Raw genomic sequence first — 14,213 nt, 5'->3', positions numbered from 1 at the left:
GACTAGAATGCGTCTGAGAGGGCAAGTGAGTGTTCATCTGACAACAGTAGAATAATATCTTGTTCTGTTCAAGAAGCTAGGGCCATCTTACTGGATCTCAGTTTTCAAGAGTGTGAAAGTAGAATGCTTAGCTCATCTCTTACTGCTTTGGTGAATCACAGCTATTTGGTGACAGGACCAATAGCTTATTTCCTAGATAGCTCTGCAATATAAAACTGTAAGAAAAACCAACTTATGTATTTTTACTACACTGACTATACCTTCATTAGAACTAACTGCAAGACATGAATAATTTTTCACCTTATTTGAACTACCACTGTAATCTAGAGCCAGCAAGTAACTGTGTGGTAACCAAGGACTGTAGCTTAGAAGTGACTAAACAGTAAATGCTGCAACCTTGTTAAATCATGAAAAATTTATTTTCATTACATATATATGAAGGTAAAAGATTTCAGTCAATAGTGTTTTGAACAAGCATTTCCAACATGAACCTGTTAGCGTAGCTACGCTGAAACTTAATGTAGAGTTAGTGTTTTGCCTTTATTTAGTAATTCATTGCTAGTGTGTATATACAGAATTCATTTTCCTGTTAGAATACCAGAGACTGTAATATTGCAACATTTACATTCCTCATATAAAATGGTGTAATGTACATTTTCAGCTTGGTGTAGATACATAAATATGTACAAAATAAACATTATTGTAATTAACATATTCAGACCAGGTATTATTTAGCAACATCAAAAGCAGACGCACATAGATTTAAGTGAATATAGTGAAAAACACTTTTATGACATTAGTGACCATTATTTGCATATATGAAGTAGTACAGATAAAGGCTCCTCTCTCAAGCTTTCTGTGGGCATCCAATAACTTTAGTAAAAACAAAAGTAATGGAGAAATATAAGATAATTTTATATATATATATATATATATATAAAAAATGTGTCGTGATCAGATGGTTTACTAGGGTCCATCTTGATCACAAACGGATAACAATGTAAAACATACACGTTTGTTCAGAGCATAAAATATTGCACAAGAGCAATTTCTTTTGAGGAAAATAATTCCTGTGCTTGTGAACAGCAAAAATGGTTCTTAGGCATCAAAGAAATGATATATTTGCAGTTTCTAAACCAAGGAACATCCAGTAATACTGTCAGAACTGTCATCCATCAGCTTCTTCCCAGCCTGTTTTATGGCAATGGTATGTCATTAGCAAGATTTGGCAAAGAGAGAAGGCAGATAGACAGTACACGTATGTATTTTCACAGGCCAGACCAGATCCAATAGTTACCTAAACCAACTGCTGGACAGTTTCAGTTATCTGACAATTTCACCCTTAAAGAAATATGAAAGTCTTCAATGCTAGTCAAAGTGATAATCACACAGTAGTAGAGTAAGATTCCATTCTTCTCTGCTTGGAAACCATCTTGTCTGAATTCCCACTCTGAAGGGCACTTTCCTCAGTATCACTGTCACTGCTGTCTACAACTGTGTGATCTAAAGCCATCTGACCAGTTCTCCTGTGTAGATGAAAGTTCACCCCACTCTCCTGTATGGAGTTAGTTATAAAATCTTCATCAGAAGAATGAAATGATTCATCGTCTCCTGTGAAATGGTTGACAATGTGAATCCCATCAAAAGTGGGTTGGTCTGAGAAGTCTCTCTGGCCTTTTAGACATTTGATCTGTTAGAAAAAGCAGAAGTTAACAGTTAATCAGAGCTGAAGAGTCCAGCAAGTAAAAATAAACCAAAAAACCAAAGCCACCACATTTCCAAGAAGTGTCTCATTGAACTCTTACTGGATTATTAAATTAAATACTAGATCTAGAAGTAGCGTATTTGATGATCACTTTGAAACTCAGATGGAATCAGAGTGAAGTGACTTCTCACTTCTGTCTGCCCAAGCAGAGACCTTGAAAGACTATCTTAAATAACACTTGGAATTTTTCAAAATTCTCCTTCTATCCCCAGAGCATTTCAGTTTTAAGGCTTAATAATCAAGGTACCTAGAATCACTAATGACAGCTTCCTCCAGGCTATTTACTGCATCTTTAATATCCCCACGAGGATGGTTTATAGTTAGTTTTCTAGTGGCCTGTTTGTTTTGACAGCACTTTTGGCCTTCACATCTTACTTTTATAGCTCCATTCTTTCCCTTAATCACCTAACTTCTCACTTGAGCAAAGCCCTCCTCCAATCCCAAAAAGCAGGGTCCCAAGTGAATATTGGCAGTTTCACACACCCACAGAAAAAAAAAAAAAGAAAAAACCCAGAAAATATATTTATTTCTGTCTATACTGCAAGATTGAGTGTCTTTTCATTATCTAGTTCAGACTCAATGAGATTTCAGATCAAGAAATACAAGATAAACTTCTCTTTGTATTGCATAAATAGATTGTAGTTTCAATTTTAAGAGAATATCAAACATGACAAAAATCATTGTCAGACCATGGACAGATATGATAACATTTAAATTCAAAATGCACTGTGGAGTATTACAATTATTACAACCATGGATTCAAGCTATTCAAAAGCAAAACCTAAAGCTCTGAAGCTTGGTAAGTCCCCTGTTAATTTAGTGAAAATAACTGCAACTCATGGAAGTCATTCCTGAGGTTATTTTTTCTGGAATTTAATTGTTAGCTTTCAGTAGCAACTACCTCAGGGTCAGTTTGACAGTCTAAGAGTATTAAGATAAAAAAATCCTAAGGATACAAAACAAGCATTAAAAATGCATTACAGAAACTTCCTAATGTCACTCTGGAAGCTTAAAAAGGAAGATGCACGAAGTGCTATTTTGTAAGCAACTTTTCACAGTAACAGAGACCTGGAAAATAGGAAGAAGAAAAAGCCCGAAGAGCTTCTTTACACAAATCTATTTTATGTTTCAGAAATCTGATGCAATATTCACTTTGATAAATAAAAAGTGCATGTAGGTCCTTGCTACTGACACTAATAGAAGATTTTACCTGTCCATTTGGGGAACCAGGAATATCTGTACTTACCATGGGCTTGTGCAAAAGATGAGAATAAAAAAGGGGTTGAAAAAAAGATCACAAGAGTCATAATCATGCTAGAAGCCATCAAATTGTACGTTAACAGCATGTAAAAGCTCCAGCTTTTAACAGGTATCAAAACATCCCTGTTAGGAATATGGGTACGTGCTGTAGATCTAAACCTTGCTTGTAACTACATGTACTAGTATTAGTTTTTTGCATTTTCTTCATGTACATATAGGCTGCAATTGTCTCATAAGGAACTTGCTTGTGTAAAGGCAAGCAACACAGAGTTCCACACTTGTACAGCATAATTCATGATGTAAGCAAAATCAGCTTATGTCAAATATTAGGTACTGGACAGTAACATGTATCTGGAATAAATAATGTTTACTAGCTTATATACAGAAAACCTGATACAGAGATTCTTGTGTTATTTAGAAATATTATCCCTAAAAATATCCTGCAGTACGATCAGATTAGCTGCCACATGAAGTTTCCAAAACAGCTATCAATTTTAGTCACTAAGAAAATAAAAACACAGAAAAACAAAACGAAACCCAACAATTTCTCTCCACCCTCACCACAGAAAAAAAGCTCCGCTGTACAAGTGACTACAAATTTTATATTAGAGTAAGAAATTATATGCTTTTAGGTCTGCACAATTAAGCCATTGGTTCACCTGAAATTATAAAGCTGATATGCAATGTCAGTTGTTTTGAACATTCAGAAAGCCAAGCCAATGACCTCAACTGTTTTCCTGAAGACTTCAACACATGATACCTTTAGATGAATATATTTAGGTAACATGACAAAATCATGGCTTCATGGTTTTAGGCAGCTGCCTTTCCAAACACCAAATGAGAGTCTGTGGAAAATGCTGCTGGTGAAAAAAAATCATGAAGAGACACAGCCTTTGCCAATTCCTAAAGTGAGTCTGGGAAAACAGTGTGTTGTTATCTTTTGTTATTCTAATGAAAGGATGCACAATCTCTGACCTTCCAGAAATACTTCTTTTCACCTGCAGCTTTACACTTGCTTGCCCTTTTTCTCAAGTACTTCTCACATCCAAGGAGAATCAGACTGCTAGGCAGAAACATGAACGTACTGTAGAGAATATATGCAACAAGTCTATCTGTGGTCATATAGTTCCAAAAGTTCTCTGCTTGAAAAACGTCCATCTCAGCCAGAAGCACAGACAAACACTGTAGCATAAAATTTGTTTGTATTATGGGGATCTACAGGCTGGATAGCAACACTGCTGAAGACGACATGGGTGTTCCGACATACAGGATGCTGAACAGGGATCAGCAGTGTCCCTGAGCAGGGACAAAGGCTAACAGCATACAAGGCTTTGTTGATAAGGGCATAGCCAGTACATCATGGTAACCAGTTCTTATTAGCACTTGTTAGACTGCATCTGTCCTATTCTGCACTTGCTACCTCACTCAGTAAAAGACATTCTGAGTAGATTCAGTGGGGAGGCACCAAGACAGTCAAGGGGCAGGAGCTTATGCCTTAAGATAACTAACTGGTTCTTTACTGAAATGCATGGTGGGAGAAGAGATACTGATCATAACACAAAACACAAGGTTGTCTTTGAACATGAAGGGAAAGTAATTGCTACAAGGCTAGTTAAGAATTAGAACAGGTTATTCAGAGGCTGTGGACTCTCCATCCTCAGTGAGCTTTAAGACCCAACTGACAAAGCCCTAAGGAACCTGCTTTGAATTCAGTGTCGATCCTGTTTTGAGCAGGCAGTTGGACTAGAGGCCTCCCAGGGTCCCTTCCAACCTGAAAGATAGATTACAAGTCAGTGAGATGCCTGAAAAGCATGGGGGATGCATATTACTGTTCTTATGGCAGCCATTTTGAGTTTGAGAAATTGAAATACTTCATACCTGCCAAAATTATTGCACTTAAGAATGTAAATGCTGTCATTTGAACCCAAATGTATCAGTTAACACATTTTTGTTACATTAAGTGTCAGTACATGAACTTATCACAAAACCTAGTCTGCAATAGAATGTTACTTTTATTTTACAATTAGAAATCTGTCACTTTAATCTTGAAAATACTTAAAACGAGTTGGTTTTCAGTGGAAGGTAGAACGTGGTTTGCATCTTATTTTTTTTTTTAACGTGAATGTTGATGAAAGCAACTAACCTTCAAGAAATTAAAAATACCTAACAGAATAGGTTGTGAAGAGCTGCGCACTATTTTCAGTTTTGTGTAGTTTCAGAGTTGAAGATGCTTCAGGGGCACCTCACTCTAACATTTGTTCAGGAGCATTTCTGAAGGAGCCTAATTATCTGCAATTTCTGTTGTAGCAGAAAGGCTTTGTAAAGCCTCTCAAAGCATTTGGAACAACTCATAGACAGCATGCACTCCAATGCAATTAGATACCAGTGGCTATACCACCTTAAGGCTTTAAAATAAAAACAGTTTCTTAAAATGAAAGGTTTTGTACTCTCTCATAACTTTGCAATCTAGCAAGTGAGGCTCTGCACTTCTTAGAGAAAAAGCATAATCTTTTTTCAAGATGGGAATGTAAGAAGTGTCCTACTGGCTCAGGGCAATAGTCCATCAGCCTAATAGTCTGTCTCCAACAGTGACAACAGCACTTTCATATTGTTTTGTTTTTAAGGGAAAGTATGTAAATATAAACAAATTTTTGCAATCCATTCCCTTCATATTCCCAAGCCCCCACTCACTTGTCCAGAAACTGTTATAGCAGATATGAGAGTGCATCTCTTCCTAGTTGTTTCAGCATTCATTTATAGACCAGTTGCCCATGACTGATATTTTTTTTTTTTTATTATTTGCTGTCTACCTCCACAGCTTCCTGTGGCAGTAAGTTCCAGAAATTCTCTTGTTTTAACCTACTCTTACTTGTCTCAGGAATTGCCTCTGAATTCTAGTAATGCAGGAACAAGTGGTGAAAAGCAGGTCCCAGTCATGATTCTGAAACTTACATCGTAACGCCTCTCTCAGCCTTCTCTCTAAAACAGAAGAGTCCCAAGCCTTTTTAGCCTCTCACAACAGGTAGTGCTCAAGACCACTGATCATTTTAGTTGCCCTTTAACTTCGCTACAGACCTTTTTTAAACTCTCTACATCCATCTTGAGGTACAGAGACCAGCCCGGCATCAAGGTTTTGTAGTGGCAATATAAACCCCTTTATTTTCTTTTAAAAATACTTTCTATTGATGCCCAACATTGTCTTGGCTGCTGCTGCACACTGAGCCAATGATGTCAGAGGACTCTCAGCAGCAACTCAAATATCTTCCCTGATTTGTAACTACCAATTCTGTGTTTGCCATTGTGTAGATATGGCTTAGATTTTGCAACTGATGAATTACCTTTTTCACATTGAAGCTCATCTGTCACCTTTTTAAGAGAGATTTCTTGAGATTCTTGCTATCAGTGTTTTATTTTAACATAGAAAAAGAGCTTTAAGTAGGAAGTAAAGCATTACACCAAGATCTTGTCGTTTGTGTAGCCAAGCATATCAAGATAATGGGAAATCCAACTAAGGACTTGGGGGAGAAGGTGGGGGTGGCAACAACCCAACCCAAACACCATACCACCACCAACTCCCCCCAAACCCTAGTTTTACTCTATCCTTATCATTCTACCTGAAGGAAAAAGAACAGCCCTTTTTCTTGCAGCAATGTTGAAGAGTATGGACTTCTATCCCAACGTCCATCAATTCTGTTCTCTTTTGTACAAAGAGCCAATATTGGTTAAAGCCTCTCAGTTTTGCGTCTGGCCCTCCGTCATGTGAAGAGAATTAGACCTCTGTCACCCCAACAAGTGACATTCAAATGAACCTTGGCTGTTTCTTACTGCTTCAGTTTTGCAAGAATGTCAATCTGATCACATCTGTAAAAAAAACAGGTCTGGTAAACCCACATGTTTTGCTTTTAAGTCTCAAATCCAGGTCGTATTGTCTAGATGACTGCAGCTTCAACCCAGTTTTCACTACTGCACATTCACGTGATCTTTAGGACATTTCAAAGGGTTAATAACATTACGCGACCAAAATGTATATCATTATCCCTTCAAAACCCAGCCAAATCAAGAACAGAATCTTAATAATACTTGCACTTATATATCTTCTTGTGCCTAAAGAGTTCAGCATTTTAAAGACAAACTGTATGTCCTACTGGTCAACATATGAAAAGACTTTAATTGTACATACTCTTAGCAGGGAACAGTGTACTTTCACAAACTCAGTAGAGCTGAAAAAAGGATAACAATCAGATCCTAGAACCTCAGAAGAAACCTTCTTACCTGATGCTGACTGCCTCATCAAGCCAGGCATGAAGGAGAGACAGTAAAGAGAAATTTAGAAGTTTTAGTACAATTCAAAAGTTTTTCCTTGTTAAATTATAGAATCATAGAATAATTTCAAAGGTGCTAGTCTGTTGCAAGCAAGTTATATTTCTAAGCCCCTTTGTTTTTTAAAATAGAGAACATACGTCGAATTTTCAAGTGGGACTTTTTCATATATGAAAGAGTTCTACTTAAGCTCTGGGTGACATTTTTATGTTGTAACCTGTGAGGTTTTTGTAAAGCTAGGAATTCAGTGGTGGAAAGAAGTCAAATTGAAAAGTTACTTTCTGCTCCCTTTAAAAGGCCTCAGTAACTAATTCTTGAAGTTTACTTGATTATGAAGTAGTAAAGAAGAGTTTTAACATAGCTTGCCAATAAATATTCAATCTACCCACAGCAGGATAAGTAAGTGAGATCAGAATATGGTAAAAATATGACCACTGCCTTGGGTGAATTAAATTGGTTTTGGCAGAAGGCAGCATGTTAAAATTTTATTTAAAGAATAAAGGTACTGAATTCTTAGTGCTTTTACTTAGAGCAAGAGGAATCTAAAAATCAGAGTTCCCTCTTTATTTGTCTCCACCTTAGTAACAGTAGGAAGTCTTAGTAGGATTTCCTGCTTAAAAACCAAACATGATTCAAAAGAAAACTAGAATGTTGCTGAAAGCATGATCTAACCACGTTTAGCTGAAGAGAAACAAGCCATAAGCATTTTCAAATACCTCTCCTGTAATTCAGAAAAACCATTGTCAATTTGGCAACATAAAAAGAGAGATTTAAAAGTAAAAATCTAATTACAAGCCAATTTAAAATATCAGTTACAATCTATTAAATTACAATCACATTTAACACGAATAAAAGCAATTTAATTTGAGTTCTTAAAATTTTCTAGGATTAATGGTCCACAGCATCTAATGGGATCCCTTATAATACTTAACATCTGACTGCTACTTACTGCTGACCCTTTCCCATTGTGATGAGATCACTCCAGTTTAAGGCATACACTACCACTTCTTTAAGAAAACTACCAGTAACTTCTTTTGGAAAAGTCCTTATCTCATAAAATAAAGCAGCTGCAGCATCTCAGACTGAATTCATGGAAAAATACATTGTCATTTGGGAGACAAATATCAGCCCAGACAAATACTATGTCCAGTAGGTACTGCAATGCAGAAGCATTTCTGCATATGCACACAAAAAGAACGAACAACATTAGGGCTAGAGGCCTTTTTGTGCTACTTTTTCAATTCCATAAACACAAGCAACTCCTTAAATATCTGAAGCTCTCTGAAGCCCATTTTTAAATATACAGTTATACTTCCACAGTGAGCCACACTCATACTGAAACCATCACAGCATGAACACTGCACAAATGCAGACATGAGCTAAACGAATAGTTGCAGAAACTAATATTAGCAATCCATCATCTAAAACAATTCTTCGCAAGTGTAATGACTGTAGAGCTACAATGCAAATAGGGTTTCTAGACTTCCCCAATAGAATCAGCTTCCTTATATGAAAGAGACTGCTAGGCATGCATTGTGACAGAACTGTATCAGAGCATTTTAATGAAAGCCATTGCTTATTCATCTTTGAAAAGTTTGAGATTTAAAAAAAGCTTAAGTATGGTTTAATAGATCCTGCAATAAGGAAAAAGTTTAATGCAAAACCAAATCAACTTTAAAGATATTCTTAATTTTCCGCAAGCATGAGACAGTTTTTACCCAAACATGCGGATCATATGCAGAGGATAGTCTTTTGAGAGCTTCCTCACAACTTGTATAGCTCTCAAGATCATGTGTAAAATAAGTCAACAACACATATTGCACATAATACAACAATGTTCTTTGTTTCAAAACAGCGACACATTCTCTAACAAATTTAAAAATATGCTAAATTAGAAGTGTGTTATCATTGTAACTGTATTAGGACAAAGCTCAAAGTTGTGGCTTTTTTTTACAGTGTCAGTGAATTTCCCATTTCACTTCAGTTAACATTAAAGTTCTTTTTTTAAAGCCATAGCTATAAATGCAGCCATAATTAGGATTATGAACTTGTAAATAACCACCATGAGCAATGCCAGACAAGGGTCATTCTTGGAAATTACTGATGATTCAAGAAGCCTAAACCAGCCAGACCAAACAGATACTGAATCCAGGAATTCACATTTACTCTGCTTGCTCCCATTACCCAATCACTGTTGTGCCTTCTGAGGAAGAGGCCCCTAATACCACGGACTCACTGTTTGAAAGATAACAGCTAAGAGGGACTGTATGGGCTTCTCGTCTCTGAAATCCATATGAAAAGCTGCATAGATGGCCACCCCCACATCTTTTACTGAAGCCATTTTGGATTCTCCAATGCCCTATCTACCTCTAGGGATTTAAAAACTGAATTAGAATACTTTTTGTAGACCTAAGAAGATATGCAAGGAATATGTAAAAAAAAAAAGAAAGGAAACAATTAATCATCTTTTCCTTTCACCATGAGGCAGACATGGAAAATATCTGCAACCAGAGGTATCCTTCAGGAAATAGGTTACATCTTCATTTATTGATTCCATGCAGTTGTTTTTTTTTTTCTTTTTAATTTAAAATATTAAGATTAAAACTCTTCCAGAACAACTTTGAGTTTTCTCAGATTTCCTAAAGGTGTTCTGCTTCAGCTTAATATTAACTAATTTTGAAATTGATAAAATAGACCATTACATTCTCAAACAGGAAGTGCTCTTTACTGCTTTCCTTTCCCCAAGATCTAATTTTGTATCAAAATTTAAAAAAAAGATCTCAGAAAAATTAGCTACATTTTGTTGAAATCAAGTTGTTTAACACATTCTAATAGGGTGTTGAAGACTCATGGACATAAGGAAGAAAGTGAATACTTTCTGTGATTCTGTGAAGAGTGCATTAAAACACTCTGGAAAACTATTTTAGAGAAGTTTTACTACAACACTAACATTGAAAAAAAATATTACTTTTTCTCCCTTGTAGTTCGCCTAAACTACAAATATTAAAGTTAGCCTGAAGTGTTCAGGGTGGGGGCTTAACATGAATTTGTAGTTTAGCAGATTGGAATCACCATTACATAGCTTTATGACTTGTCTTTGCTTTTGCCTTACCTCCCACCCCCAAAAGTGATGTTTGTAAGGTAGTACTCAAGATCCTAATCAGAGTCTAATTTAACAAATTTCACTAGTTAAGCAAAGTCAAGCAAACTGAAATTGCTGGTACTGTGACTTAAGAAAGCAGGAAATGTCTTGATCATGCTTACAAATAACATGCACCGAGAGCATTTCAAGATCTGTTTGCAAAATTGCTTCCTTTGCTTAGTAGTTAATAAATCACTATTAAACATTTAATTTATCATGGAGGCTTTTTTTTCCCCCTAAGATACAGTTTTGTCTTTGATATCCTTTAAATGTGGAAATTCATTTCCTCATCTAAAAGTTTTCACCCAGCAGAAGTTTCAGTCAGATAAACAAAATACTGGTTTCTAGGGCCTAGCAATGACCTTTGAAATGAAGTTGTTAGCCAGTCCCTGTAGGAAGAGCCAAGCTGCACTGCAGCATAGTCAAGACTGTCTGGAATCCACCTGAGGATGTTTGGCCATTTATTTGGGACTGAGTTTTAGCATGACTATAACAGGAAACCTGCACAATCATCAACAAACCCTGATAAGAGTTAATGATTCTAGAACAGTGCAAGTTCAATTGTTCCTGTAAAACAGTATTTCTAAAGAATATAAATTATAAAATAGTTTCCTAAAGAAAATTACCTCTGCTTTGTATGGATGAAATCTATGAAATAGCTGTCCTGCTATTTATTTCATATTGCTCTGAATTTATTGTTACATTTCCTGACCTAAGTTTTTATAAAAAGTGTCTTTTCAACATTATTAGTTAAAGAGCACTTGAGCCAAAAGGAAATATGATGTTAAATGTATGTTGTATATCAGTTTTGCCATAGATGAGTCTGCTGTATTGTAAACGTGACAAAGACTAAAACTAGCAACAAGTGTTCAGACCAGAAGGTTTCCAGTGAATCAGAACAGGAAACCAATAAAGCGATCAATGGGAGGTCATGACTTTTTGATCACTGAACTATATGGTTAAAGAATCTGGTTTTGATCTAGTGTCATGTAATCAAATTAAACTTTGAAGTTCTGTATCAAATATGCAATTGAAATAGCAACAGTGTTAAGGAAGTACACAACTTTTAAACTATTTTCAAAAGAAATCAGTCTTTGGTAACTAAGTCAGATTTTATCTATTAAGGGAATTTTTCAAAGATCTGAGAAGTTTGTCCTTGTGAGATTGTATGCAATTCCAAAAAAAAGTTCTGAGCTGACTTAGCCCTGAGAAGTTTCTATAAATAGCTAGTTGGTAGATGGAAGGGTAGTTCCCAGAAACTCTCCCTACAAGAAGTTCTAATGAAAGTGTTCATTTGGAGTGAGGACATGGCAACAAAAATATTTTAAAAGAGCAGCATGATCACACTGAATGTACTACAATTACTATGTCCAAGAATTACCTAAATCTCCATGCTCCTCCTCCCTAGAGCATGCATCTATAAATACAGAAGTTACTGAAACCTTAAGCATTAACTAGAATGTACTGGCTGATACAGAGACTGAAAAAACCCATTAAGGGCAACAGTTACAGGAAATGATCATTTTGCACTTTTACTCTGTCCTTTTAAAGCAGGAGTTAAACTCAGCATTTTTAAATGGACTAAGTAACATTTATTTTTGCCTCTGATTGCAGAAATTACTTCCATCTGTGCTAGCTGCCATTCTGAGAGTGATAAAAGAATTTTAGGAGGGGTTTCCACCACATCTCCACTGTTTGCCCTGCTTATATTCAGATAAATTTAGAGACATATTAGAAGCATATTAGGTAGCATTCCTCGTCTGAGCTTTTTTCTCATACAGCAACCATACACAGGTGCCATCTACACAAAATTTTTTTGCAAGGAACAACTACTCGGATAAATTCAAACCAGTAGAACCTCAATCCCTCCAACTTTTCAATTCCCAAAACTTGACTTATAGGCAGAAACATAGGATAGACCCTGAGATAGCTCTAATGAGTACAGCAGACAGGTCATGCAGCTTCAACACTCATGAGAAGAGCGTTATTGCCACGATAATGAAATAACTTTATCTATAATCAGATTACTTGCTTTGGCAATCCAGACAAACTCTAAACAGGGACTTAGTATAGTTAAGTATAGCTAGCTATATTAATCCAGTGCTGCAATCAAGAACTAGTATATTGCTCAGCAAGACAGATCTGGAGCTTTGATGCAGTAGGATAGTTAGGAAAAAAAAAGGGGGGGGCAGGGAGTGTTTGTAAAGAGAACAATCACCAATCTTCATTTATTTTTATCACTGAATCTAATCTGTCAGTCGTGGCAGTGAAACAGTTAAGATTCATACCTAAAACTGTTGCCCTCATCAAAATGAACAAAGTCATATCTATTCCGTTTGAGGACAGACTACATCACTGTCCTGGTTAGACTGTTCACATTTAGAGGTTTCCTTCATTCTCAAGAGAGACGGAAGATATTTTGTTGATGGTGGTGTTACTGGGGGGAAGGGAGAGGAATCGACCTTACCTGATGCAAAGATGGAGTTTGTGGCCAAAGACTTGTGGAATGGAGTATCATCATTATGGAATCAACTGTACCTTTTTGGGCAAGTGTAGTATTGTCTGTGTTAATTACAGTATCAACACCCATTCAAATTTAATTGAATTGAACAACTGATGTTCATAAAATATACTGTGATTCCACTGTGCAATAATGCTTCTGCCTGTTGATTGCTTAGTTAAGCCAGTTTCTAAACTTAGTTGTTTTATTAAGGGCAGGGTAACTAAATTGGAGAAAGTTATTGGAGAATTAAGACTCCCAATCTGTTCAGCCTCACACTTCTCTAACAATCTTGGTATTAAAGCCAGTAGAACATCTCTTGACTCTCAAGGACAAGCTGAATTAAAGGAATAAAGCAATTCACTTTTCTAAAGCATACAGTATATATTTAACTACCCTGTTGTAGACAAAAGCTGCTACATTAGATTGGGTGTTTGCAAACCACATGACCTCACAAACGCTATCTTATCACATCACAGGTTCCTCAGACTGACCACAACCACTTAAATCAGGCTCTGGCAGCACAGAGGCTCTGTACCTTTGACACGTACTAGTAAAGCAACTACATTTTTAGCTGTCCAGCAGCCTTGCAAGAACTTTACTTGTGGGGAGGGAAAAATCTGATGGTCTCTTGTCCAACTGTGCTTGCAAGATACGGTAAAAGAAAAGCACATGATTTATTGTGCTATAAACTTCCACCACAAGTTGAAATACTTACTTTGTAAATCTGAGGGCTAACATATTTCCTTTCAGGGACAACACTTCTTATCAAGTAAGAAAACATTTATAGAGCACCGCATATTTTGAAAGCATTTGTCTAGTAAAATTATTAGAAGGCGTTAATGTGATTCTAGTCAGTATTGAGAAACAAGTGCTTTGCAAGAGTTAATACAATACCTTTAACAAACATTACAGTTTTAGTGATAACTATGAAGTGAGAACAATGTAAAAATTGATTTAAATAAATCCCACAAAGATTAGTTGGTTTTATGACAGCAAGTAAGTAAAATGACAATTGCCCAGAGACAAATATACATCTGCCTATGCTACACAGAAAGCAAATAGTGCACTCCTTCCAGAAGAAAGAGGGAGAAATAAGTTGGCAATTGATTGAGTGGAAGAACATCATACCTAATTATAAATTTTACAGGAAGAGTACTAGGTCTTTTTGGACTTGCTGTTCTCTCCTTAGTTCTGATGAAAGAAACGTTACCTGTTTCTGTTTC

At 36.2% G+C, this 14,213-nt stretch overlaps 1 protein-coding gene across 10 annotated transcripts in view; it reads right to left on the bottom strand.

Annotated features, from left to right (window-relative positions):
- Positions 1-1,246: 1,246 nt before the first annotated feature.
- Positions 1,247-14,213, bottom strand: part of EVI5 (ecotropic viral integration site 5) — an 81,716-nt gene continuing 68,749 nt past the window's right edge. For all 10 annotated transcript variants that reach the window (XM_074597228.1, XM_074597227.1, XM_074597232.1 and 7 more), the window contains one exon: positions 1,247-1,690. In XM_074597228.1, coding sequence (XP_074453329.1) covers positions 1,385-1,690 — 306 coding nt within the window. In that variant the 3' untranslated portion in view covers positions 1,247-1,384. The remainder of the gene's footprint in view (positions 1,691-14,213) is intronic.

Source organism: Larus michahellis, chromosome 8 (assembly GCF_964199755.1).
Source record: "Larus michahellis chromosome 8, bLarMic1.1, whole genome shotgun sequence".
Classification (NCBI taxonomy): Eukaryota; Metazoa; Chordata; class Aves; order Charadriiformes; family Laridae; genus Larus; species Larus michahellis.
The sequence above is the reverse complement of the archived record's forward strand: the minus strand, read 5'-3'. Positions and strand labels throughout refer to the sequence as shown.